This window comes from Vidua macroura, chromosome 2, assembly GCF_024509145.1.
Source record: "Vidua macroura isolate BioBank_ID:100142 chromosome 2, ASM2450914v1, whole genome shotgun sequence".
NCBI lineage: Eukaryota > Metazoa > Chordata > Aves > Passeriformes > Viduidae > Vidua > Vidua macroura.
Window position 1 is genome coordinate 26,524,573 of NC_071572.1, and position 27,704 is coordinate 26,552,276.

A 27,704-nucleotide genomic window follows, 5' to 3' on the forward strand; every position below is an offset into this window, starting at 1 on the left:
GATGCCCAGTCTGGTTCACTGCAGAGTCCCATGGGTACAAGCTGATAATAGGTGGATGGGGATGGAATCAGGAGAAAGGATGGGACTTGGCAGGTTACACTCACAAGGATCTTCATCCACGGCCCCCACTCTCAGCAGATGATTTGCCAAGAGGCATGCTGGTGGCCACTGAGAATTTAAAGACTCCAAACGTGGACACAGTTCTCAGAAATAAACCATTTCTTTTAATTGGCAAGTAGAACACACATTACAGGTCATTAGTATTTTAAAAACAATATTAAGTTACAAATACATGTTAAAAATTGCAGTTCATGGCAGCTAAAAGCTTGGAGTCCTAAATGCATCTTTTGCAATGCTTCATTACTTTCCTTTCCCCAGTCTGCTGGGTGAAGATGAATAAAAGATCATTTATCATCTACTAGAAGGTGGTCTACTATATATTCGAACAAAACCAAAACTTAATTCCTAAGAACATCACTAACAAACAGAGGCATTTGAAGTACTTTAGCCATCTCAAATCATGTCAGATGCAATGAGGACACAGTTAAGAATTATTCTTTAACACTTGAAGCAAAGACAGACATCTTCACATTAAACTGATCAATGCTTTCTGATCCAACTCAGCTTAAAACCTGTACTAGCTCCTACCCCACAGAGGCCTAAAGTCCATCATGCAGGCTTCCAAGCCATCAAAGCTAGATGTTTGTTTATCAGACCCTTACACAGAGAAAAATTATGGTGTACAGCTAAACAGCATACACAAATATGCACTGAATATTTAGAAGATCTTTATTCCTCTCATTTTGTTGGTATTAGTGAGATACACAGCTCATTCCATTTTTACTATACTCATAGTATTAACAAGTTATCATTATGCATGTTAATATACTAAATATCATTTAACAAGTCTCTTTTAAAAAGTATTTAAAAACATTTTTGGAAAAGTAGAAATCTATTTTCCAGAAAAGCAAGTGGTACTAGGATAGCATGGACTCCAGTGCATTATATCCTTTCAGAGAAAACCCATCTTGACAGCTTTTGTGCCTGGGAATCAGCATGTCTCAGCTGCCAGATTCATATTCTATTTGTCCTTCTCACTGTGGTGATAAAAGGTCATCAAAATCAGCTTACCTTGCCTTTCAGTCGGCAGACTTTCAAAGATTACCATTCACTGGACTGTGTAAGAAACACTTAACTTTGACATGAGTTCATTTCTTTCTTACTCCTATTTATGACAGTCAGTTTTATTATACTGCTGAGATTGCATCTTCAAAGTCTGCTGAATGTGCCTGGAGAAATGACTTCGTATCTCAAAAATATCAAGAGTACCATTCAGATTTGAATTTCTATTAAAAACTGTGCACAGTTAGCAAAAATTACACTGCTGTAAAAACAAAAGGCCTGCTCCTTGGCCTGCTCAGAATACATACTACAATGTAGATGATTACACCAGAGGGATTTTTCTCTGCTTCTTTTCTAAATGCAGGCATTTAAAAGTGAAGTGTTACTAAACTTTTCCTAAGAGAGTACGCAGGGGATGTGGCATAATATACATTAATCAGGAACAAAAAAACAGTAACAAACAACCTTTCTAGAAAATGCTGCATATTAGCAGCATGCTTGGTTTCTAAAACACAAGGAATTGCATGGGAGTTGTCAAGATGAAGTCCACACACCTCGATCATTGAACTGATCACTAGATTCCAAGAAACCAAAGCAAATTTAAAAATACACATGACAACTGCCTAGAAGGCAGGGTTTTATCATCTGTCAATAACCAGATGAATAAAGTGCATAGCAACTATTATAACAGTTTCTTGAAAAGAGAATACGTTTACCAAGTCTCAAAGTTTGTAAGCTTGACACTTATCCATACATTTTGCTACATGTGTGGCTTCCCTTTTGTTTTGCTATTTAGCATCACTAATCAACGCTTCAGCACTGTCCTGTGATTTCCTTTGCATTTCATATGGAATGTGCTGAGATCTCTGACTGTTGCCTGATGTATGTCTGGAAGCTCTTGTCACCAATGGGATGTTCTCTAAAAGAAAAGAAAAAACCAGTATTACACATAGAGCCTTCTGTCAGGACATGAAAATGTCAGAACAAAGTGGAACACACAAGAACTTTTTCCCTATATTTGATTTTCAGAGTTGTAATTGTAGTGTTAATGTTGCATTTTACTTGAGCTAGAACTGACTGAATTGATCCTCTCTTTTGTCAGCTGCATGCAGAATGCTTTGTGTGTACACAAAATACAGTCATGTGGCTGTGTCAGCCACTCTTTCCATTTTTAAACCAATGCTCCAAGATAAGCCGGTAAATACATGTCTCTTCTGTTATTAACTACTGCTCAGCTCACCAACATGGGTTCAAAATTTAAAACCAACAGTATAACAAACCCACATTTAAATTTTATTAATTAAACTGCATTAAAAACAAGCATTAAAAAATTCATTTCAGTGCTTTAGAATATTGTGACATAACTCCTAAGCCACAGTGCTACTCTATGTGTTTGCAGGACCTTTTTTGTACAAAGTATGGTGAAAGCCAGAGCATAAGCAAGGGAAATACCATCTTCCAGGACCATTCCCCTGTTTGTACTACCCATTGTACTTACTGACTTCCATACTTTGTCTTCTTAAATTTATCCCTCTTATATTGAGCATGCTCCTGCTCTAAATTTCCAACACCTTCAATAATCAGCTTTAGTGTTTTATATGTCTCCTTAGGGTCATCAATGATGAATGTAGAATACTCTTCTTCTTCAGGTCCATCATATACAGATTTGCTCCCACAGGCCTCTGGAGAAAAAAAATAAATAGATAGGAATAGATATGAGGCAGGGGGAAAAAGCAAGACAAGCAGACTAAGAATATTCAGTCTGGGGTTCATAGAGTTTCTTGGTTTGCTTCTATATGACCACCACAGAACTGTGGCTGACATCAACAGCAGAAGTTTTGCTTGGCTGTTGGGAGGCACAGAGGGTGTCCCATGCCCACTCCTTCCTCCTCATCTCGTATGGAAAGGGCAGCAAGCCTGGCAGCTGCTCCTGGCTTGGTGGGAAGCTGTCCTTTGCTGCACAGGCAATGCTTTCATCTCAATTGCCACTATCTGCACCCCATGCACACATTTTGGAAACTCTTACACAGGCCTGTCTCTGCCACTGTGCTGCAGGGCTGGCCCGCACAAAGTCAAGTATTCACTTGTTGGGACAGGTTCCACCCCCAGGCAGCAAGTACAGGCTGAATTTGAAAACATTACAGGCTGAAGCAGTCATGGTTTACCACATTACCCCTAAAAGATTCATACAATAAGCATAAGCAGAATATGCCATAACTACTGCCTTGCTGCCTGCTTTATGACATATCCAAAGGGGCAAGTTAAAGTTCTGTACCTTCTGATCTTACCAGGGAGCCTTCCTGACCAAGAGATCTGGGCACTGACTACACATGATCATCCACAACATAGTTCCCATGTGATCTACTCCTGCACTGCAGCAGAGTGGGGAAGGAAGGGGAAGGAAGGGGAAGGAAGGGGAAGGAAGGGGAAGGAAGGGGAAGGAAGGGGAAGGAAGGGGAAGGAAGGGGAAGGAAGGGGAAGGAAGGGGAAGGAAGGGGAAGGAAGGGGAAGGAAGGGGAAGGAAGGGGAAGGAAGGGGAAGGAAGGGGAAGGAAGGGGAAGGAAGGGGAAGGAAGGGGAAGGAAGGGGAAGGAAGGGGAAGGAAGGGGAAGGAAGGGGAAGGAAGGGGAAGGAAGGGGAAGGAAGGGGAAGGAAGGGGAAGGAAGGGGAAGGAAGGGGAAGGAAGGGGAAGGAAGGGGAAGGAAGGGGAAGGAAGGGGAAGGAAGGGGAAGGAAGGGGAAGGAAGGGGAAGGAAGGGGAAGGAAGGGGAAGGAAGGGGAAGGAAGGGGAAGGAAGGGGAAGGAAGGGGAAGGAAGGGGAAGGAAGGGGAAGGAAGGGGAAGGAAGGGGAAGGAAGGGGAAGGAAGGGGAAGGAAGGGGAAGGAAGGGGAAGGAAGGGGAAGGAAGGGGAAGGAAGGGGAAGGAAGGGGAAGGAAGGGGAAGGAAGGGGAAGGAAGGGGAAGGAAGGGGAAGGAAGGGGAAGGAAGGGGAAGGAAGGGGAAGGAAGGGGAAGGAAGGGGAAGGAAGGGGAAGGAAGGGGAAGGAGAGTATTTTACTTTGTCTCTCCTCCTAGCTTTACTGCTATCCCAGTCTCAGCTTTCAAATTCCCTTCCCCTTGCTGTACTGTCTGTGCCAGACCTGTGTCCTTTTCCCCAACACTGAAACTCAATGCTGGCTCTGGCAGAGGATTCGGAACAGGGGAAAGCTGGGCACTGGTTCAGACAGCTCGGAAGTGGTGAGGATCTTGAGTTTGCAATTGCACAGCAGCCAGGAACAGATTAAAGTGCTTTCCAGTCTGTGTGTTTGACACCGCTGGCTTATCTCATATTATAAAATAAAATCCTATTTAAAGATCAGTGCCACAGTGAAGGCTTCCCCGCCACTCCCTGAGCTAAACTGAGATTTCAAGTCTGGCACTGTGTACACCGGATACTTCTCTTGGCATGCCTATTAGTACCAACTTCCTCTGCCATCTCTTCTTTCTTTTATCCTTTCCATCACATCTCTACTTCCCTCAGCTCCTGAAAGTTTCCCAGCCAAAACTCCACTTTTCAACATTTCATAGGCATCCACAGGTCATCCTCGATGGGTAATTCTGAAAGAGCCTTTCCAAAGAAACCATTTGTATCCAGCCTATTCTGAATCCGGGAATGTGCGTGCACATGACTTCTGGTAACACAAAACCATATTCCACTGAAACCTCAACTTTACTGGTGCAAGTTCTTGTCAAGATCAGTAAACCTCTGGTTCTGTGCTGGCTCTGATTTGTCAATTCAGAGCCTCCAAGCAACGCTCTGTGCCTATGCTATTTTAGGATGATGTGGTTAAGACCATATTTCAAACAACTGTTAGTACGCAAAGAACTTTTTACAGACCATGAGACTGCACCAAAAATAATACACACAACTGCCTCAAGACAGCAGAAGGGGAAAGAAGTGGAATAAAGGCCACTTGTTCTAGGATGTGATTTGCAAGGTTGGTCAAACCAGAACATACAACTTTTCACAGGTATTTTTGCCTTGGTAAGTGAATTGGAGACATAATGATCTTTAATCCTCACCTTGCATTTTTTCCAATTTTGGCATATACAGGTTGAAAAGAGAGTAGATGCGCTCAGTTTCTCTATCTCCATCTATATCCAGTTGTATATTTGCTGGCAGGCCTCTGTAAGGCATCAGGACAAGAGGTAAAAGTTATATGCTAAACAGTGTATTATGGTACATAAAGCACTTAACAAGGAAAACAAAGTGAGTTCTTATGAAAGCCAATAGACTGTAACAGAGCACAAAACCTTCCATTTTTTCCCAAAAGAAGACAAGTTCAAACTTCTTTATTCCTCTATTTATCCAGCACCCTTCCACTGACTTGAAAAAGAAGACTGTATCAGTATCCAGACTAATTTTGGTGAATTAGTCAGCTACAACCAGATGGAGGAGCCAAAGCACTGAACTTCCAACTACCCAGGTCTTATATTCTGAGTCTAACTACCACTACAGTCTTGTGACTTCTCTCAGTTTAGATGAAAATTGCTTCCTATAAACCAGACAGTACATCTTTGTTTAAGAGAGAGCATGAGCAGCCCCCTGGAAAGATCAGCTCAGAATTAAATCTATCAGCAGATGAGTGCTTCAGGAATTTACAAACAGGATATTGAAGGGATTTCGGACATTTTTATTAATGACGGATGATCAAAACCAAAGTATTTTTAATCCCACAATCACCTCCTATCACCATCTCTAACTCTAAAAAGTCAACATTTCGATCCACACATGCAGAATCAAGAATACCAAGAGATGGCCTTTGTATATCTGTACACCTGGCAAATCTTGGTTAACTGTGCCCCTGCAAGTCACCCTGCAGAGACACATGTAACCAAGGCAGCAGCTACACCAATGGCACGTTAAAACCCTTACCCTGTGCAGGGTGTGCAGCCAGGGGTGTTGTCTGCAGTAGCTTTGCAGCAAAGCCAGTGGCCATTGAGATAGGCCGAGGGATGGTAGACGGTGAGGCGCTTCTTGTTGCACTGGCTCACTTTGGTGAGGATATCAATCCAGTCCTTGGCTTCCACACAATTATTTGCTTGGATATACAGGACTCTCCTTTCAGGCTGGATCACCTGGAACATCTGCAAATAAACCATGGAATAAAGCACCAGAATGAGTCAGTGAACCTAGGACTACACTCGGAGTGAAGATTTATTGCAGGAAAAGCACAGGATACTAAAAGAATGGACCAATAAATCTATTTCAACACAAAACCAAGCAGCAAATGTGCCCTTAAAAGAACAAGACCTTTCACCTGGTACAAGGAGTAAGATACCAGTCCTGTAGGAGATGATTTACAAATAACTAATATCAACTTGCTGCTTGGGTCTCAGCAAGATTTGTTGTCAGCCTCAGGGAAGCAATTTTAGTAATGCTGCAACTCCAAGTTTTGGAAGACTGACAGAGGAACCCAGCGCTGGCCTGAAAGGAAACGCTCGTCAGCAGAAGGCAGAAAAGAGAAAAATGAGAGTTTGGATCCAGCCTTAGTGACAGTTTGCTGTAGTACTGCCATTTCTCTAGTCCTTTCAGTACCTGTTTCAGCATGACCACTGCCTTTTAGCAACTTCCATGCTTCCATACCCAACTATAGCTGCTATTAGAAGATCACAGAAATACTGCTTCTCTTTGATTGACATCAGGTGGTTTAAATAATTACACGTTAATTCTGTGTTACAGCTTGACCATTGAAAATCTTAACTAAAGCTATTCAAAACAGCTTGGAACCTAGAAGGGTATTTATCTTCCTCCTCCTGAAGAAGGAAATTTGTGATGCACAGCCTTATTGGTTGATTACACTGATCATGCATCGAAGATTACTAAGCTCAAGTTAGCGATGCTAGCTGCAAATTTTGGACAGGTAATTTCCTCCAGCTTCTGCAAATAGTGAATGCATTTTCTTCTCTATTTCAGGTATGTCTAAATTATCTTTCTCTGCTCTACTTCTTCACTTGATTATTCAAATCATTAGACATTACATTGCCCATATAATATGGAATACAATTTTCCAAAAGCTGGTTTCGTTGTGCTGTTTTAAAAAGAAAACCGGAGAGGTGCACACACACACAAAAAAAAACCCAAAACAAAACAAAAAAAACCAAACAAAAAAAAAAACCAAACCAAAACAAAAAAACACCAAAAAAAACCCCAAACCCCCCCCCAAAAAAAACCCCAAAAACCCCAAAACCAAGAAAAACCCACAGAAAACACAACAACCCAACAAAAGCCATGCAAACAAACCAAACAATAAGAACAAACCAGACTCAACAAAATTGAAATTTGCCTTTGTTTGTTAAACAGACTTGAAATATTGGCTTGAATTCTGCACCTAGCTGGTTGGGAGAATCTTGCAGACCAGTACCAAGTCCTTTCTTGCACAGTCCTTTCTTCCTTTGTGACACTTTAAAATGTGCATCGTGCCAAACAGCAAAGGGAAAACTCAAACAACCATTTTCCTGTATTTAGCAGGGAAGCACTCTTGGTATAAGACAACTGGTCTGATATTGGTCCCTAATGGTATCAGACAATGATCAGAAATGCACAATACACCATGGCAGTGTAGGAGCTGCTTGGTGTGATCAGTCCAACAGTGCCAACTACACAAAGAGTCTTTTCAATAAAATTCTTCAGGGCATAACTAGTAATTTGAGTTTGGGATGGAAGGAAGAAAAAGGAAGACAGGAACATACAGTTCAATTCTCCATTAACACAGAGCTACAAGGAAAAGAATTTTAATGTCCTGCTGGGCTAAATGGAGCCTCCTGCATTGCAACAAGGAACAGATTTAAGGAGTATGGCTTTGTGTAAGAGGATATCAACCAAAGTGATCCAACATATGGCAACAGTTACTGAGAAGCCCACAACTAAGCCAAGAATTTCAAGTGGCTGCAAGACCTTTACACTACCAAAACCACCAGATGCCTCTCAAACAACACAGAAGACCTAAAAAGTACTTAAAGCCACCCTCACATTCCCCAAACTGTGCTTAAGAACAACGAAGGCTATTGGCCTTACTGCCAGACAGGTAGGTTTAACATGAGTGAAAAAGGCACACTTGGTGCAATTCAGAGCACAGATACACTGAGAGTATTTATACAAAATGTGAATTTTTATCACACAAGCACCCACAAGGGAATATCCATTGCAAATACATCTGCTGTGGTGTTCTGAGAATTCTGATCTTGCTGCAGTCATCTATTTATGTATGGCAAGAAAAATAGGAATATATTAGCACAAGAAGGTGGCAACATTATTTTCTACTGTTAATGGAAAGACTGAATCTTACTTCCTGGAATGGATGTAGTCACCTGGATTTCCCAGGTAATACTGAATTTAAGCAACCAAAATAGCACATGGCTTTTGATGTTGACAATAAAGGTATATTTTTCCAATAATGAATCTTCACAATGCAGACATATTTTGGATGCTCAGTCTCGCTCAGTACACTCAGCATAAGTTACAGAATTGTAGCTCACTCCTCTCTACAGTGAGTTTTATCTCAACTGTGTGGCTGCTTTCAGTTCAGTCAAGTTAGTTTGCAGAGTGCAGTTGGCAACAGTTCATCACATGTTACAGCTGCCTTCTGATAGCCTAAATTATTTTGCAGCTTGGGTTGGTTTTTGTCTGTGTGGTAGAGTTACAAACACCAGAGCAAACTACAGTACAATTGAGATGTGTTCTAAAAGCTCCACGTTTTAGCAGAGAGAGAGAGAGAGAGAGAAAGAGAGAGATGTTACCAAAATAATATCTAAAACTGGGAAATACTGAAGAGCCTAGAATTGTATTTCACTTTTTAGCAAAGAGCTGTTTGAGGAACCTAATATCTAGGGCAGGATTGAGCACTGCCCTGCATGGTGCTCACAAGCAGTGTAGATGGCAGGAAAGTCTTAAAGGCAGAAAAAGATAAAAGTCACAACCATTTATACATGTAAATAAGTCTGTAGTAGATGCATGTTCAGAACTGGAAAAAAAAACTGAGCTTTTTTTTTGTTTAATTTTAAATACAATTTTTAAAGGACTGGACTCAGCTTTACAGGCAGAGGTGTGTGAAAAAAGTTACCAACACCACTCAAACTGATCAAGTCTGTTCTTACACAATACAGAAGTTGGCAGTAGTGTTCCATGCATGAGAAATACAGCTGTTATGTTATTCCCTAATGTGGCAACCAAAATGGCAAACCATACTACCACAGCACAGATGTTGTTTTGGTACATAACCTAACCCAAATTAAATCCAAATATACAAATCCAAATATATATATATATATATATATGTACTTTCATGAACCAATAAAGAAACCTAACCACTAATAAAGAAGTTGTGATCCTTCACAATTATAAGCAGCAAGTTCCTTCTGACCAGAGAGGCCTGGCAGAAAGGGCAGGGACTCGATCATCTTACCTGTGTGTGTGACCTTACAGAGCTGACAGCTGATCAGCAGTGCTCAGTACTGAGTGTGCTGCAGATCACGAAACCCAAAGACTGCTGACTGGGCTGTTAAGAATCTGAATGGGCTGTACTTTTGGAAATTCCTGCTACTATATACAGAACAAGCAGCTGTGGTTGTACATCTTTCAACAGAAATCCAATCCAGGTTACAGAAGGGAAAAAGGCGATTAGGCTGGTGGATCTGGAGCAGCCTAACAAATACATTAATGAAGATGACCTACTTACATTTTTCATTTTGAAGGATTCCTCCTCTAGTCTTTCCACTGCCAGAATGTTTTCAATTGGAATGCTGCACAGAGGGTGATCACCTGCAAAACACACAGGCACACATATAATGAGCCACTTACTCACAGCTCATCTTCACTTTTTGCCCTTTTTCTAAGGGCTAATTCTGTTTCTTTGAAGACCATTTTGACTGCATAAGAAAAGAAGGAAAATCTTTCACTCAGCAGGCATTTGCTAGCATGGTCCTTAAGTATTATCTTAAGTACATTTCTGTTTTCAGCTGCACTACCTTACACTAGCAAACCTCTTAGAAACTGATTACTGCAGCAGGACATGGTATATTTACTGCAAAGGTGACGATGAAATAAATCATTCCTGTCAGCTGAACTGAACTAGTGGTGATGCAAGATCTCAAAGCTGAGTGTGAAATAATGACTGGCATGATCTGAACATACTTCCTTATCATTCTTCCTCCCTATGTACTTACATGATGGAAGGAAGTGGTATTTCTTGTGTACTACTGAACAGACAGGAACAATTTGCAAAAAGCAAAATCCTTGCTATTAGGCAACATTATGTGAACACATTTTTCAAGTTCAAAGATTGCAGGTGAATCCTTGTCTACTGTATCCAGTTGTGCCAACACTACAGAATTTATGAGCACATGCTGAGATGTATCTGAGAATGTTCAATACAAACCCAAATTCCAGCTTAAAGTTGTTAAGTTTTGTTTCCTAGGACAATCTAGGTAACTGTGAAACCTACAGATGATGTTAATAACTGATATTAGACAAATATTACCAAATACTTTGCTAACTTACAGGGTATTATGCAATCCAAAAAGCTTCTCTAACTGTCAATGCAGACACTAAAAAAAAGAGCAAGAACATACAGGCTGACAGACATGCCTGCACTGTGTCTTCTACACTTTCAGATCTAGATCTCAGTCTTCTCCTCCTACACAATCCTTATGTTTAATCATTGCTTCAATGTATCAAAACAAGACTGGCAAACCTTTGTTACCTTTGCTTTTCTGATAGGTAAACTCATGGTTTGTCAGGCGAAACCATCTCTTCTTGAAGTTTTTCATACCAAATCGTTTTCTTCCTTGTGCTCTCTTGATCATGAACCTAGTAAACAGGGCACCAATTATTACAACACATGCTTATGTATGTAGATTTACACATATATGTGTATACATACAGATATGTCATAGCACTTGCAAAGCTTTAGGAGGTGACACAGTGTTTTCTAATTACTGAGGTCTTTTCTTGGTAAGGAAAAGTGTCACATTTGGACAGGTTTAGTGCATCTATTAGTTAGGTCTGTCCTTTTTCCAGATCTAGATGAGGGGCAAGACATATAACTTGACTTGTAGTTAGTTAACTAAGCTGCAGTTTATGCCCTTCCTGCAGTTACAAATCCAGCTAAATGGTTTCCTAGTACAGCAGAAAAAAGGCAAAACACAGTTAGTACTGCTCTGCTAAGCTCGACCTGTTGACTCTACAAGCATTTTTTTTTAAGCTGTGAGAAAGCTCAGAAAGTTTAGACTATGTTTAATAATTAAAAGGCAGGTATAAAGCCTCTGGAGCACAGGGACTGTACCCTTACATGCTTTAATCACTCTCAAGCTCTAGAAACAAAATCAGGATGTTCCACAGCCTCACTTGCAATTGCACATAGATACTCCAGATGAAATGCAATTTCAGTAACATACAAAGTGATCTCATGGCTGGAAGGTAGACCACCCCCACCACTTTTTCAGCAGATTAGGGGTGCTCATTTAGTGAGTTGTCAGTTTTAATTAATTACAAATTTGAATGAGTTCATTGTGAAATTAGTTTACTGGGAAACTGTGATGCATCCACCACTTTCCTAACAACTAAATCAATCCAAAAGCGTCAATGTGACTTTGGTGACTTCATACTGCTCAGCATCACTTTTGTTAGATAAAAATGTGTCTGCATATGCAGTAGAGAGTTGATAACAGCTACTCTACACATTACATTAACTATTGTGCCAAATACAGAACTGCATAATGGAGTGGGTAAAAACTACTTACTAAAGAGTGGTTTTTATCAAGTAGGAAGGCACTATACAGCACAAAGAGCACACAGAGAGAACAGCGAATGACCTGGTTTAAGATTTTTCAATAGCAGAGCTAAAATGCTTAGAACAGCTAATACTGTTTCTTGCTCCTGGTATCTTCAGTCACAAATAACTACAATACATCTGACCAAACCACAGGTCTGTTTAAAGCTCAAACAGAAACCCAAGTTCCTTCAGACTTTAACTATTTTGTAACCAGCTGGGCTGGTGCCTGCTGCTCATTCCAAGCTGTGTGGGCAAAAGCTGACAAAGACTGTCTACAGCAGCAGATTTTTTAAAACTGGTTATAGTTACACATCTCTCATTCTTAAAATGGTCAGACAGTTCTGTCTTGGTCCTTATTCTTGGAATACTTGAGGAATATTTAATAACACCATGTGATTCAGGTCGTCACCAGGCCCATTGGCAGTAGCCCCCATAATTCCAGCTTAAGGCAAATTTCAAAGGAAGAACTGACACCCTTGGGCAGGACAACATGTTCTTCAAGTTAGTTTCTAATCCTTCTCATGCCAACTTAAAGGTGACTTAAAATTGCAAACTCCTACAGAGCCTCCCTTCTTTGAAAAAGGCAAACTCCATATGGCAGGGCTAAGAGCACATTTCAAACTAAATTCTTCATAGGTGACATAGCCAAGAGAAAAATGTGCTTTTATTTTCCAGAGATAGGTGAATAGCATTCAAAGTCACAGTTATAAGGTCAACTTCCTTGTTTCTAGCAATTGCAAGAAGTCAGAACAAACACAAGCACAAAGGGAGAAGAAGTCCAAGATTAAATCCATTTCAGTACAAGGTGGTTGGAGATACTCTTTCTTCTCATGTTTATGGGAGACCTGAATCTGGATCCGCCTTAGTTTTGCTTGGAAGTATAGACATGCCCTTTTCACCACCAACAACAAAAAAATACTTCTCCTTTTCATTCTCTTCCTTTTGGAAAGAACCAGGCAGCCAGCTGTTAAGCAGTGATGGCATGATTGATATCAGCAAACCCAAGTGCCAATGGCTAATCTTTTCAATCAAAAGTACTTATGATATAGTTTTCCATTTGATACTCTTAATAGAGGCAAAGATAGATTAAAAACACAAAAGCAAGCAAACATATTGCAAAGGCAAATAGAAACCCCACTAAACAGCCATTCAGTCTGGAGAAGAATCAAATCAAAGGCTGTGGGAAGTCCCACAACAAAACATGGCAATAATGCAAAATGTAAAAAAAAAAAAAATAAAAAAATAGACTGCTGAAGGCCACTTCTTAACCTTGAGAATCATTTACATGAATTAAGAAGTGCCTAGAAAAATACATAGTCTCTTCATCACTTTCAGTAAGTTCTTCATGATGCATACATTGCTTCTTGGTGCCCTTCCTACAGATAGAAATCCTTTATTCTCTATTTACAGCAGGTTTTTGTTTTAAGGAAAATAAAATAAAAGGTCAACATCAAGAAATGGGTAACTAAATGTTCTCTGCTGGGTTTACACAGGCATTTCAGGATGGTTAAACAGAGTACTTCCTCCCCGAAGTTAAGTCAGACAAATCTACTGCTGCAAAGGACATGCTGTCAGCCAGTAGCTACAGCAAAGCAGCAACTGCCTCTACCATCTTACCTGCATGAACTATTACCATCAACTTTCTTTACTGTTAGTTTAAGAGTCCTTACAACAGCAGCCACAGGCCGAGCAAGAAAAGACAGAAAAAAATCAGACAGGAGCAAAAGAAAGACAGAGGCAGAAAAAAAATGTTTTACAGTTAGAGGGTAAATGTTACAAACTATAAACTTATGTTGAAAACCAAAAGGATGACAAATGTACAGAATTAAATTAAGACAAAATTGCTTCTAAGGACAGAGGTTTATCAGAGAAGTGAACTGTCAAGGTTAAATAGAAGAAGTAGTCATGTTTTCACTGAAAACCTACTTTTTGCAAACGACCATGAAGGCTTACTTTCAAACAGTATCTGAGCTTACTGAGCTCTGACAAATTTGGATTTTACTTTCTTCCTCCCAGCTCAAAGCAGCTGTTTCTACAGTGCACTTAGATGATCTTAACAATCCAGTTTAGTCACAAAAAAGTCAACAATTGGTATCTGAAACTAACACAGCATATGGAACATACTTCCCAAAAAAGGGAAGGTACTAAAACTATAAACTGTTCCAAGCACATGTCAAATTTTCCTCAAAATGGCCATGATAATAGTTAGCATATGTATCTCATAGGCAGCAAAAGCAAATTCCATTTGCAGGATTTGCTCTCATTAAGTTATTCGGTATCTGTCTTCAGTCTTCCACTGTCTTCACGGTGGAATTTTACAGCTTTTCTTCACTAGAGTTCAGGAAGAAGATCCCAGCTTGATTTTAATACAGTGCTGAGTTTATTCTGCCTTTGCTAAGCTAATTAAGTTCTACAGGCTTCTCTTTCCTTCACTTATTTCAAAACACATTTCTATTAAGATTTAAATCAAATGAAAATATGTTCAAATCAGCTATAGCAACCAGAGAGCAGAAATTGCAACACAAGAATTCTCCTACATTCTTCTCTGATTGCATGAATGGAATAGGGGTGGCAGAAAAAGAGATGGCTGCCTTAGAATGGTAGTAAGCACACAAGTAGATGGCTTTGTTGCACATGCATACTTACCCTTCTTTAAGCAATATAGGTTGCTCTATGCTCTTGTGATCTCTTCTTCCTGAAGATGAAATTAGATCTAGAAACTAAAAGGTGAACAAAAAGCAGATGTAAAAATGACAGGACCACACTACCCAAATTAAAATCGTCCAGCATTTGCATAGCACAGAGCTATGAGAGTATTTGTAAAAGTAGTTAAACAGAAGGTAATGGCAGAAGTTTGAGGAATCTGGGAAGTTTCCTGGGTCGTAACCTAAAAAATAGCACAAATGCTCTTAAGCAGCAGAACTGCAGATGCCCAATACTTCTTGTGCTTCTGCTTTGTTATATGGATATTTCACTACTTTTTGGACTAATTTTTGGACTCATTTTCATCACAGATCTGAAGCATTCTACAAAGTACACATATCTCAAAAGCTCTAAGCAGCAGATTGTTAATCCAACCGATTTATTAACTAGAAATAGATGCAAAGAAATTTTACTATTGACGTGTTAATTTAATAATTGACGTGATAATTTAATAGAAGTTTCTTGAATATTAGTTATCAGGAGTCTGCTTTTCTCAATACACTTCCTGGTTTACCAACAGTATGTATTGTTTTCCAGGATTCAACTTCAACAGCACAGCAGGATTTTTAGGATTTCTTTTTAGGAAATCTTTTTAGGATTTTTTAGGATTTTTAGGATTTCTTCACATGTATTACTTACATTTTTTACTGCATCTGCATATTTCTGTTCATTGAAATAGTCATAAAATGTAGCCATGTAAGATTCCTTGAAATTGGCCTGAAATACAAAGCCAAAACCATGCATATCATCATACAGTTTATACAGAAAATATTATTGTTAATAGCAGTAGGTTAGCAGGAAAGCCACTGCAGATAGACAGGGCTTTTTTCTGGCCAGAAATAAAATAAGCAAAGTGCTACTTTCATGTTATGCAGCACACATTCAATAGTACTAAACTTTTATTTCAGAGAGGCAGCAGAATGCATTTCATATGTTCAGTTACTACAGTTAATAATGCATTCTTCAAATGCTTCAAAATTCTGCTTTGGCTTTAAATTTCCCTCCTGACAAGAAGTGTAAGAAAAAGAATTCTGCTATGTTGAAGGATTCATAACTGAGGCACACAGTCACCCACTGTTGCCTGTGTGAATCCTAACAAGACCCCAACCACCCCAAATTACCACCAGCTACAGCAGTGTGGTGCCTTAGGTATACTTATTTCAATCAAACATCCAGAGTATGGGCATTTACCTCTAATCTCACCGCTGACAGAAAACTGAACTGGTATGAAAAGGAAAGTATAGCCCTTCCCCTTACTGGTTGACTTTTCTCACTTGAGTTTTAAAACGCTGAAACAATCTATTAAGCCCTGTAGAGCTGCTAATCATGTATCACAGGTAAGTAGAGAACTCCACAGGTTCTCCTGATCATTGTCTTTTTTCCAAAGGAAGGAATGAAGAGGTCTGAAACAGACTTCTAGATTGTTCACACAATTTTGCTTTACTGAAATCTAGTTCAGATTAAGACAGATTTATTTTTCCTCTAAACATGAGAGGCTTACAATCAAAGCAAACACAACCAGTATTGCATGAGCCTAGTGCAACTCAAGCATTTTAAAGGCTTAATTACAATTAAGGATAAAAGATTTAAAAATCACTTTCTTAAATTAAGTCATTAAATGATAATAGCATACTTACAGATTTAGATTTTGATAAGCTGCCTAGTGTTTGAATGGTTTTAGAGATAAGTGTCAAAGTTCGAGAAGTCTGAGGATCCTAGGAAAGAGAACAATATTATATGGACTAGCTATTTAAAATAATGAATAGAGGAAGGTAAACTATATTTCTTCTTTCTTGTTTCACTTGCAGAAGAGTAACAAACAATTAGAAAAGACCCCTAATAAAACACCACAGGCAAAAAGTTGCTTTTATATTAAGAAGTTTTTGTCTTGTAAGCTGTCACGCTCCATAGCTTCAGAGATCCAAAGGCAATCACTTACAAAAAAAAACAAGGCTGTCCACATCCTCCCCACTCCCAATAAGAACAGCTACTCAAAGCCTGACATATGTTGTTTAACATCCAAAATATTTCCAACACTGCTGCCAATCAAGCCAGCATTAATGTGATGTGGCAAGAATGAAGCAATGCCCCCTTTTTCCACAGTAGCTTAGACCATCTACCTTGATTGTCCTTAAATTTCACTCTTCTTCCAATATCTCCCAAGTTCTTCACAAAGTCATTCAACATATGCTTCAAATCCAAGACAGATATAATAGATCTTTGGACTAACATAGGTACTTTTCCTAAAGGCTATTAAAAGAACTGAAGAAAGAATCTCGATAGAGAGACTGGTGCCAGAACTATAAACACAGCTAGGAAAAAACTGATACAGTACTTACTGGATGGTGTGGTGTAAGCTGAAAGAGGTTTGGAGAAAGAATGGCAGGAGCAAAGAACCTCAGGAAAATAAAGCTGCTGACAGCTGTGTACCTTACATCTAGGTCACCTATTAAAAAAAAAAAAAAAAAAAGACCTCTACTCAGCATTTCAATAATCCTCCCTGAAAAGCCTCATGAAATTATCAGAGCCTTGAGAGAGCTAACTCGAGCATGTGCTGGATAATGTATGTATTTGCGAGTTACGGGATTAACCGATGACAGAGGATTTGGAGCCAGAGTTCAGATAGCCTAACCCAAGGAAATGTCAATGAGAGCCTCTTTAAAAAATAACCAGGTTCATAACATAAGCTGCAAGAACACCATTCATTTTTCCACCACACAGGGAATTTCACAGACATCTGCTATTTCATATATGCACTGAAGTATGATGAATAATTTACACAGTTTATGAAACGTTCAGCACAGAGGCCAATTCTCAGTTACCTACTTATAGCCCTAAACACAAATGTTGTACAGACTCCTAATGTATCTATTCCAGTTGGTAGTTACAGAAAATACAATTTATTTATTTATTTATTTATTTAAACATAAAATAAAGAGCATGACAGCAGAGTCAACGGTTTTCCGCTTGAGCTTGCCTACTCCAAAGTGACTGTTTAAAAGCTGAACTCATATTACTCTCTCTAAACCTTTCCTACTGTAATCTGCTTCCCCTCATGAAAATACAGAGTTTGGTTGTTTTACTTAATTCTGGGTTTACATTGCCCACTTACTCTCACAGAGTCAAAACAGCTAAGAGGGACTGGAAAGAACTGTCTCTTGACAGCCACAAAACCTTTGCAGCACATGGGGTCCTAGAGCAGTGAGCTTGCAGCAACTCCAATTTATAGACTGGCTTTTATTACAGATTGACATATAAGCAGAAAATAATTCCACTGCATGGAATCTGCAGAATGAACCATTATAAAATCATGAACATTTGAAAATTGAGTATGCTTTGCAAATACTGAACCTATAAAAGATCATCATAATGATATTTTTAAATGCTGTTTTCCTTAGAAAGATATTTAAGAAAAAACTCCAATCATCATCAAAAATAATGTTGCTTTGTGGAATGAATAAACGATAAGAAAACAGCATTAACATACTGCAAACATTACTTTCGATAAGCCGCTGTTTACATACTAAATTCAACAGGGATCATGCAGACTGCTAGACTACATCTGTATTTAAAAGCCAACAGATATGTAAAATAAAATAATATATATAAACTCACCTTGAAAACGTTTGGCAGCTGATTCTCTCAGTGAAAAGAAAATATCACACATCACTGTAGGACAGCTTACACCAGATTTTGTAATTACAGTAAAAATGCGATCAACATATTGCCTCAGATTTTCCTGAAAAAATGCAAAGATTATGACAAAATTAGTATAATTTTCTGCTGTGAAAAGTGGCACTATTCCTGATTTTATTCCTAGTGGCATCATTAAAAGATTCCCACTTTCAACATTATACACTTGAAAAACAAACTCTCACTCAATTAGCCTGTTTGGGAAATGCACATATTCAAGAAGAAGAGTAAAAATATCATTCATATTAAACCAAACATTAAATGATACAGCCATATGGCAAATCATTCCTTTTTCTAGCACTGTTTACTACATCAGCAGCAGAATCATAGAATCATTAAAGCTGGGAAAGATCTCTCAGATCATTGAGTCCTATGGTTAACCCAGCCCTGCCAAGTCCACCACTAAACCATGTCCCCACGTGCCACATCCACATGCCTCTTGTACATTTCTAGGGAGGCTGATTCCACCACTTCCTTCAGCAGCCTATTCCAGTGCCTGACCACCCTTAAGAAATTTTTCCCCAGTATGCACTTTAAGCCTCCCTGATGCACTCTGAGGTCTTTTCCTCTCATCCTGTCCCTTGTTACTTGGGAGAAGAGGCCAACCCCCACCTTGCTACAACCTCCTTATAGCTGAAGAGAGAGTTCTCCAGGTTAGCCACAGGCTACGTTATCTTGTCCTCAGGGCAGCAGGAGAAGTCATTAACTTTCTACAAGTATTGCATTTATAGCATAATGTAAATCTGTTATGAAATAATTATATGGGTGGTGTCAAGAAAGCTTACAGTGTATTCTAATGAATGGCAAAATTATGTGCAAGATCGAACTTTTGAGGACCTCAGTTAAACTTGATGGCATAAACAGAGAATGTCTTCAAAATCTAATGCATACCCTGTTGTTTTCCAGGTTTTCACCATCTTTTAATTTCACAGGATCAATTTCACAAGGTTTATGGACCTGGCAGATCTGGAAAAAAAATAGTTAACAACTGTTATATAAATTTATCTACAAGTACAAAAAGTTTTGTAAAAAGCATAATCTGTTAGCTTTTGAGATGAGACGTAAAAGGCAAAAGCCAACTTCACAAACAGTATTTTTTTAACAGCAAAGGTAAATTATGTGTGATCTTTATTTTTTTCCAAAAAGCAGCATTAATTCATTCCATCCTTTCCTTCAACTGAAACGCAGAACTGTTCTTTAAACTCTCTCAAGAAAGGCTGTTCAAGAAAAGTCCTATTTTTTCCAAAACAGTCAACTTTGAAAGTATATCCATATTCTTTAAAACTTGACATTTTCTAATGAAACATTAAGACAAGAACAGCTGAGGAAATTGTCAAATCATTTAAAGGAAGCCTGTGGTCTGAAAATATTGGCCGATTACAGCACTAAAATACCCACACCCACCATTCTGGACTGGATAGATAATAAACCATTGTTCCAATATGTGCATCACATGCACAGTTATCCAAGAATAACTGCATCCCTTTATACACACTGGATGAAACACATTACTTATAGCTTCACAACAGTTTTCTATTGTATATACTATATATTAATTTCTCAGTAAAAATATATGCTAGTTTTTATAAAACAGAGTAATGTAGTTTAATAAATAGAAATTTTACTTTTCCTTTAATGCAATCCAACTGTTTCTGAGTTGGGCGACTCAGCTGAGGCTAACCTAACACACGGGATTTTAAAGCAGAAGGCCTTTACAATGACATTTTACCAAATAAACAGTCTGAACTGTTCTTACCTCATCTATAATTGGCTTTAGTGTAACTTGCAGATAATGCATCCCTGCCAGTTTCATTGTCTCATCAATACACTTGGAAGTTAACGAGTTTCCTCTGAAAATGGTGTTTGGATCTCTGGAAGTGAACAATTTTCTGTAATTTAGTCTCTTTGTAATGAACTGCTAATACATGGAAATAAAAGCAACAGTGAAAGGCGACAGAATCCTAGGTTTGAATACACAAGCAAAACCTCCCTTTGACACCAGCCTGCCATTAAATGTAGTCATGCAGCATTTAGTGCACTTCCAGGGTATAACAGAAGAGCAGCAGCCTCAAAAAATACACAGGGACTATAGATCTTCATTTTATTAGCATTGTGAGCTCAGTGCACTATCCAAATACACAGTGATACAGAGGCTCAAATCCAAGAGGTCTACAGCACAAATCTGGGAAAGACATCTGTTTTCACATGCTACTGAACAGTGCTAATTTGAATAAGGGAAAGAGGCAATGATTTTAGTCTCACAACTACACTGGACATTGCACATGACCTACTACTTGCACCTACAAAATAAGTACTTGTGAGCTGGGAGGGAGAAAAAAACAAAGGCTCCAATGGCACAGCCATAATTTCTAAGGGACTTAGAGCACTGTTCTGTGGTAACACAGTGCAGATCCCAGTTCAGCCCTGACAACTGTGCGGCAAGGTGGCACCTTGCAGACTCTCAGGTTTTCCTAAAAATCTCTTGCACAGAACTCATCTTGTATTAGACATACAGCCTCCATGACTGATAAAGCTTCAGCCAGCTGCTCTATCACATACCTGCACCTCCCTGCTCAGCAATTTATTTTCTGCATATAGGTACATAACCAATGATCTCATCTACAATACGTATCTTTGCTGCTTTTTTATCAAAGGGATAAAAAAAGGATAAAATAAGGATCAGCAAGTTTCCTCATGCTACAGCAACCATGCTGTTTCAGCCAACCTGCAGTTCAGAAAAAACACATCTACCTACAGAAAACACTTGATCCCTCAGACACTCTGAAAAGAGCCAACCCACACAAAGACTTTATTTTCTACTGCGGAAATTTACAGTCAGTATCTGTCATTCCCCTTGACTCCCAATTGTCTTTTCTACTGTTAGTCAAGAGCATGACTACACAGGCAGAAGGACTGTGGCAACAAATATTCTTTAGGATCTGCTTGGTATGAGCACTAGATCTTACACTAATGAACTATCAGCCCACCAGTAAGTCAAACAAGGAATTCAAAAGAAGCAGCTGAAAAAACCCAACTCATTTTCTGCCCTCCCATGCCAAATTCAATTCCATCCTTAATCCTTCACCCTCTAACTGGGATGATTAGACACACAGCTTGTCTTAAATATTCATGATTAAGAAGAAACTTGCTTGTTGTTTTGAACAAATTCCACACTTAGTACTAAATTATTTATTAGCACACAATAAAGCTGAAATTATTTCATATGAACAGCTGAAGGTAATGTAGAATTTCAGTTACCATATATACTTAAGACTGAGTAAAAAAACCCTGCTTTCACATGTTAGAATAGTCCTGCAAATAATTTTCACCAAAAATGATGGGAACTCCTCCTAAAGGTCAAATTAACCAGATCTTGAGAGCAGTGAAAGAATTTAGAAAGAACTCTGCCACACAGCTAGGAAGAACAGGAATCACTCTGGCATTCTCTTCTGAAATTGCATATTTCTAGAAACTGAGTGGAGGATTCTAGCACTAGCCAATGCAGTTTAGGTATTTTTGATAGCAGTTTGGTTTTGGTACTTACTGAGTTCTCTTCACTTCAGCATTCGCAATGGCACTTATGAAAGGCACAATTCTGCCATAGTGTAAGAAAAGCCTGACAAGAGGTATGGCTGCTTCCTGTTTTTCTCTGCAAACTTCACCCAAAATATGTGCAGCTGATGCTGAAACAGGCTGAAGAGTGGAAAATAAAAACTTTGAGAAATCCTTCCAGAATACCCATTCTTTCCTTTTATTCCCATTAGCTTCTTAATGCAGAACCCCCCATAACAGTTGCAATGGCCAGTTACCCAAATGTCAGTATATAACATGGGTGGATGACATCCCAGTTTTTGTGGGCTGTAAGTTCTGGTCACAAGAGGGCAGCAATTTAAAAACTACTACAGTACAGTCTCTTCTTATCTCCCACATTTTTAATGGCTGTCTTTTCAGTAAATGTCACTTGCCTGGAAAGCAAGTGAAGAGAAAGAACTCTATATAACCCTTTGCAATTTCAAGTCGCAGTGAGTACAGTACCCGGTTCTTTTACTGAAAAAACAAAAGCACCATTACAACTGTAAAAAGCACACACGGTCCAAATCTCTGATGTTTTAGGATTACTTCTTGGTTTGGATTTTTCTCAATTATGCAAACAAACCTGCTCCTGTCCAGTAAAGGTAAACAACTGAAATGTAAAAATCACAGAAAACGTACTGCTGCTAAAACCACTGTGTTCTTGGGTCTGCCTTCACCCACCTACCATACAGAATGCAGATAAAGATCTCTGCAAGGACTGAAAATAAGCACAAGGGATATGTAAAGCTTAACAAGGTTCTGAGGTCTGAAAAGCAAGAGCTGACCTCTCTGGTAATTACACAGCTATGGTGTCAGCAAGATAGTGACAAATCTTCAGAGACCCCTGTGAAGATGATCTGCAAGTAAACAACAAACAACATAAGCAAATTACCTCAACATCTGCAGATTTTAGCAGGACGTCTCGCAGCGGACTGTAATAGTCTGAGGAAAAAACATGGTCCTCAGTGTAAACCACATTTAACCTTAAGGAACCAAGGTCATCAGGTTTCAATGACTTGTTACCATTATCTCTGGGCTGCAGAAAATACCTGATATGCAAAAAATAGGACAGAAACTTAGTGCTGAAACACAAGATTTTCTCAGGCTATACACGAGCACAGAGAAACTGTACAGATACACAGAGTATTTATATATGTATCAAACTCTTGAGAGTTCTGAATCAGACTTCTTAATTAAGTTTGCCAGTCTGTTTTGCACCAACTGCAACATGGGAAGTTCTGAACATAAAGATTTATGTAGATGTGATAAAAACCCCACACACTAAAACCATAGCACTGCTGATGAACTGCAGTAAATAATATAAAAACAACATACTAGAACTCCCACATGCTACAGAGAGGCAGACTGAAACCTCTAATCATATTATCAAAACTTCTTCTTCTTACACTTCCTAAGATTACTTTGGCTTGCTTACAAAAAAGATACAAATTAAATCCACTTAAACTTTATCACATAGTAGTAATTACTCTTAAGGCTTCAGAGGAGACATATGTTTCTACTTATTCTCCAAAACAAAAATGTCAAATACCATGCTTCGTAAGAACTAGACTGTCGGAGAAATTTCAAAGGGAGTCTCAGTTCTCCTAGAAACTCGTCACCAAACTTCAAGTTACTGGCATTCCAAAGATCAACCCTGTAATAAAAACAAATAATTTAAAATACTATTAAGAAATTAAAGTAATAATAATAAAAAACCCCAACATTTTTTTCCAAATTTGTTAGGGTTTTTCCCCTCAGTTCTATGAGTTTGAAAGACTTGAAACTGTACAGTAATGGTTTCTGAATAGTAAAGCGATAACCTTACCTTAGACTTTTGAAGCCTTACAATTCACCTCCATAAAACATCAGTGGAAAATATCATTCAGATTAACTTTTCTCATCTGTACTGTTTCCACTGTCCACATTGATAAAGATTCAGATGGCTGTCTGGCTATTCCAGATAATAGAAAAATACAGGTAAAATGGACACCAGGGGAAAAAGCACAAAGTTATTGAAGGACTACATATTGTCAGTCCTTGTCTAATTTGGGATTAGTAACAGCTAAGTGGCAGCTTTATAGAATTAGTCCTACACAATTTTCCCCAGTTTCTTGCTCTTAGGAAGACTCCTGTGTCAAGCACACATACTTATGGCACCTAAATTAGTTCTGTAGAGATATTCAAAGCTGTAGGATAGTTCTACCATTTGGTAGAATCTGTGTATTGGCTGAAGCTTACACAAATTTTGGCACTCGGTCCCTCACATTTTGGAAGTTCTGGTATCTATCTGTAGATGACCCTTTCTTCCTTTTCATATACTCTTCAACATCTGGATGGAAAACAACTGCACTGAGATTCAAAGCAGAAGTACTGGTGTCCAACCCAGCATGTAGGTAAACACCACATACCACAGCCACCTTGAGGCAAGGGTTTCAAACTCCAGATATTTGTTTCTGTATTTATTTTAAGGTTTTCTCTAAGAGCTATTTTTATTAAAAAACAAGATCAGCTGACTATTTTGCAGCTAAATGACAGCTTGAATATGCCTTAAACCTTTGAGGGGAAAGACAGTACATGGAAAGAAATACAGGTTTTCAACTAATGACAATTTTTAAAAGAGCAGCTTTAACTTGGATAAGGTGCAAAGCCATCCAATTGTGGACATATTTACACAACCCTTCTGGTGTCAAGCAAGTCACAGTAGACTGGCCAAGGAACATGTTGACAGTCCTGTTAAAGGTTTATCCTATCTTATGCAAGCACAGAATGTGTTACTTTTAAATCCTCTGAGCCTTGTATCTCTCAACAGTGTCTCCTGCATCAGCTGTCATACACTAGACACACCATCACCTCACACTGCATGCCTGCTAGGTAAAGCTCCTTAGACACTGATAATTTGGACAGTATTTCTGCAGGCCAAGAACTCTCCAAAGGAAAAAAATCTTCTTTGAAAATTTGACCTTCTCTCTCCTTTCTCCATATTTGATGGGTTATTATCTTGCTAACCAGTTCAGACAGCTAACAGCAGCTTCAGGAGTAGAGGAATCTTTAAGCCTATTTACAGAGTCAAACTTAAAATTTACCAAGTATTTACAGGCCACTGGTTTCTAGTTTATCCAAACTCTTTTGAGATGCCAACTAGCAATATCACTTTCAAACACAGACAGCTAAAGGGTCTCCCCACAGTTACAGAAAAAAATCAGTGCAAAGGATCTGTACAAGAGAAACTAACAATTCAAAGTAGATCTCACACTACACAGTAAGCAAAGCAGGCATGCAAATTAAGTTATTGGTTTGTGCTCTTGGAGTACAAAGAATAAGCAGCACTTATTAAAAATGTTAATACACAGATCTCAGAGTCTAAAAGATCACTGTTTCTCAAGACTTTCAGAAGGCAAAATTATGACAAGTGTTATTCTGAACGTGGTCAGATTGTAGTCACAGAAAGAAACAAACAGGAGAGAGAGGGAGGAGAAACAACGAATTCACCAGAACATCTGGTCCCCAAGTGTTGATATGCCCTGCCTACAACTTCCTACACCCACTCAAAAAGAGAAAACTTTTCATAGCTTTAGAGAGAAATCATGAGAGACTAAGTCTCCTTTTTACCCTGTGGAATTGTATTTTTCTCAGGAGAGAAAAAGAAAACAAATCCCCAAACCCATAAATCTATCCAGAGGGCTTGGGGGCAATCTAACTCTCATTAAACAGAGTGGAGGAAGTAAGCGGGGGTGGAAGGGGAGCCCAAGATGGAAACAAAAACACACTGTCTCACAGGGGACAAAAGCTCTAAGGAGAATTTGCCCAACCAAGACTGACACTTTATCTGCTTTTGTCTGTTATTTTTGTCTGTTATTTAAGCGCTTAATCTTTTCCCAACTATTTTGCAATTTTTCTCTTAAACTAGTCATCTGTACCACACTGTGCTATATCAGTTTTAAGGAATGACAGACTTTTCTAAAGCTCAGTTCCACATACTTTATTGCTGCAGACAAGTCATTTGTCCAGAAAATATACTTAGCAAGTAAAACAACCATGCAATTTCATTTAGTCCAGTAATATAAAATAAGAATCATTGAAATATTAAGCAATAGGTAACCACTGTACACCAGTGTCTAGCATCTCCTTCAAAACTATGAAAAATCTATCAGAGAATCCTAGCTTTCATTTAAAATCAAAGCATGGCTGGGCATCATGGTTATAAAGATCAGACTGGGCCTTCTGAGACATAGTGTAATTGCCCAGTTCATCACATACATTCCATGGAATATGAGGCATGCTACTTTGTATCTGCCTACACAATGCAAAGCTTTGCAGAAATACAGTCTAGTGCTAGGACTAGGTGACCTGCTGTGCTGCAACACTGACACCACCAAAGCAGCTCAGCACTCCCGTGAGTCAGCTGTGGCTTGCCCCTAAACCAGCTACCTTTGCGCTGCCTGATGCAAATGTTCTCTGTGAAAGAGCACAGCTCTTGCCTCTATCACATATGAATGGCTTCCCTTTCCTGCCTCAGAGCCATGGCAAACACAAATCCATTAATGCTCCTGTAGCGCTGTGACACTGCATCGACAGGCTACATGAACCAGCAGCTGTCACATCAGACCAGCCCCTCAATCCATTCATGGACTCAGATGTGCTTTGCTTGCTGGGAGTAAGTATTGTTCCCCTTTCCTGGTCTCCCCTCCTTTCCTCATAGCCAGCTGGGATTCTGAAGAAACTATGGAACTTTTTGAGAGACACCACACTGCCTCTCCAGTGAGAATACACGAGGAGGGAGGCACTGCTACTATTCTTCCTCCAAATACTACCATGAAGGAGAGGGGGATTTCTCACCACCTGATGAAGAAATAGCAGTATTTATTTACTGTGCATACAGATCACCAGATGGCCCAAGCCTCCAAGTTTCAATAGTATCTGATGGTAAGATGCATGTGGCACTTTCAAGTTTTGCACCTCCTGTCATTTCTCGCCTCTCTTTATACTCACCTGTCGCCATACACAATGTGGCCTGGCCTCAGCAGGTTTTAAAATAGTACTAAGAGGGTGGCTCAGGGTGGGGTGGGATTGTTTTGGTTTTGAAATCAGAATTGCTTTTTTCCTGTGCAACTGATTTCACTTTTATCATACCAAATGTTGCAATAAAGCGTTAAAGTTGGAAGGCAAAAGTGATGAGAAACTGCCCCAGAAAAAGCTCTTGAGTTCAAGAGTCTCCTTTCAGGGAAGAAGGACTTTATACAGATTACTAAAATGAAGCGATAAAAGAAAATATAATCTGTAACTTAGAGCATCACAGAGCCTCTGGGCTGTCCTGGGAAACTGAGGGAGGGAGGAGAGGAGAGCCCAGACACAAAAGGCTGCTTAATGACAACTGCCTATCATACATAGGCATACATATACATACAGTGCACATGAGAAACAAAGGAAAATAATAAAGATCTCTCCTGCATCAGAACCAACACACATATTCAAGATAGAATCTACAGGACAGTGGAGGTAAATACACATACAGATACAGTGACAAAAACTCATCTTGAACAGATGACAGAAAAACCATGCTTGCCACTTTGCAAATAGAGTCTACTACAAAGTTACACAACTCTGGAAGACAATTTTGTGCTAATAATGTATTTTATATTACCTAATCTCCATTTTGTCCACTTCATCTACATCTTCAATGTCAAAATGGGATTTCTTGTTGTAGCTACTGGGTCTTGTAACCTAATAAAAAGGAGGAAACTTTTAGCAGTTTGATCTGATACTAAAACATTCTGATGTAACTTTTACAAAGCTTTGGAAGAGCACA

General features: G+C 39.0%; 1 protein-coding gene across 1 annotated transcript in view; it reads right to left on the bottom strand.

Annotated features, from left to right (window-relative positions):
• Window positions 1–201: 201 nt before the first annotated feature.
• RASA3 (RAS p21 protein activator 3) overlaps window positions 202–27,704 on the bottom strand; it is a 128,813-nt gene continuing 101,310 nt past the window's right edge. Inside the window, exons 8-24 of the mRNA XM_053971269.1 lie at window positions 27,540–27,619; window positions 23,448–23,552; window positions 22,791–22,947; window positions 21,870–22,018; window positions 20,082–20,196; window positions 19,217–19,291; window positions 18,248–18,371; window positions 16,972–17,078; window positions 16,270–16,347; window positions 15,272–15,349; window positions 14,576–14,649; window positions 10,859–10,965; window positions 9,836–9,918; window positions 6,034–6,245; window positions 5,181–5,284; window positions 2,621–2,804; window positions 202–2,041 (exon numbers count right to left, since the gene is read on the bottom strand). Of these exons, the coding sequence (XP_053827244.1) occupies window positions 1,966–2,041; window positions 2,621–2,804; window positions 5,181–5,284; window positions 6,034–6,245; window positions 9,836–9,918; window positions 10,859–10,965; window positions 14,576–14,649; window positions 15,272–15,349; window positions 16,270–16,347; window positions 16,972–17,078; window positions 18,248–18,371; window positions 19,217–19,291; window positions 20,082–20,196; window positions 21,870–22,018; window positions 22,791–22,947; window positions 23,448–23,552; window positions 27,540–27,619 (1,908 nt within the window). The 3' untranslated portion in view covers window positions 202–1,965. The remainder of the gene's footprint in view (window positions 2,042–2,620; window positions 2,805–5,180; window positions 5,285–6,033; window positions 6,246–9,835; window positions 9,919–10,858; window positions 10,966–14,575; window positions 14,650–15,271; window positions 15,350–16,269; window positions 16,348–16,971; window positions 17,079–18,247; window positions 18,372–19,216; window positions 19,292–20,081; window positions 20,197–21,869; window positions 22,019–22,790; window positions 22,948–23,447; window positions 23,553–27,539; window positions 27,620–27,704) is intronic.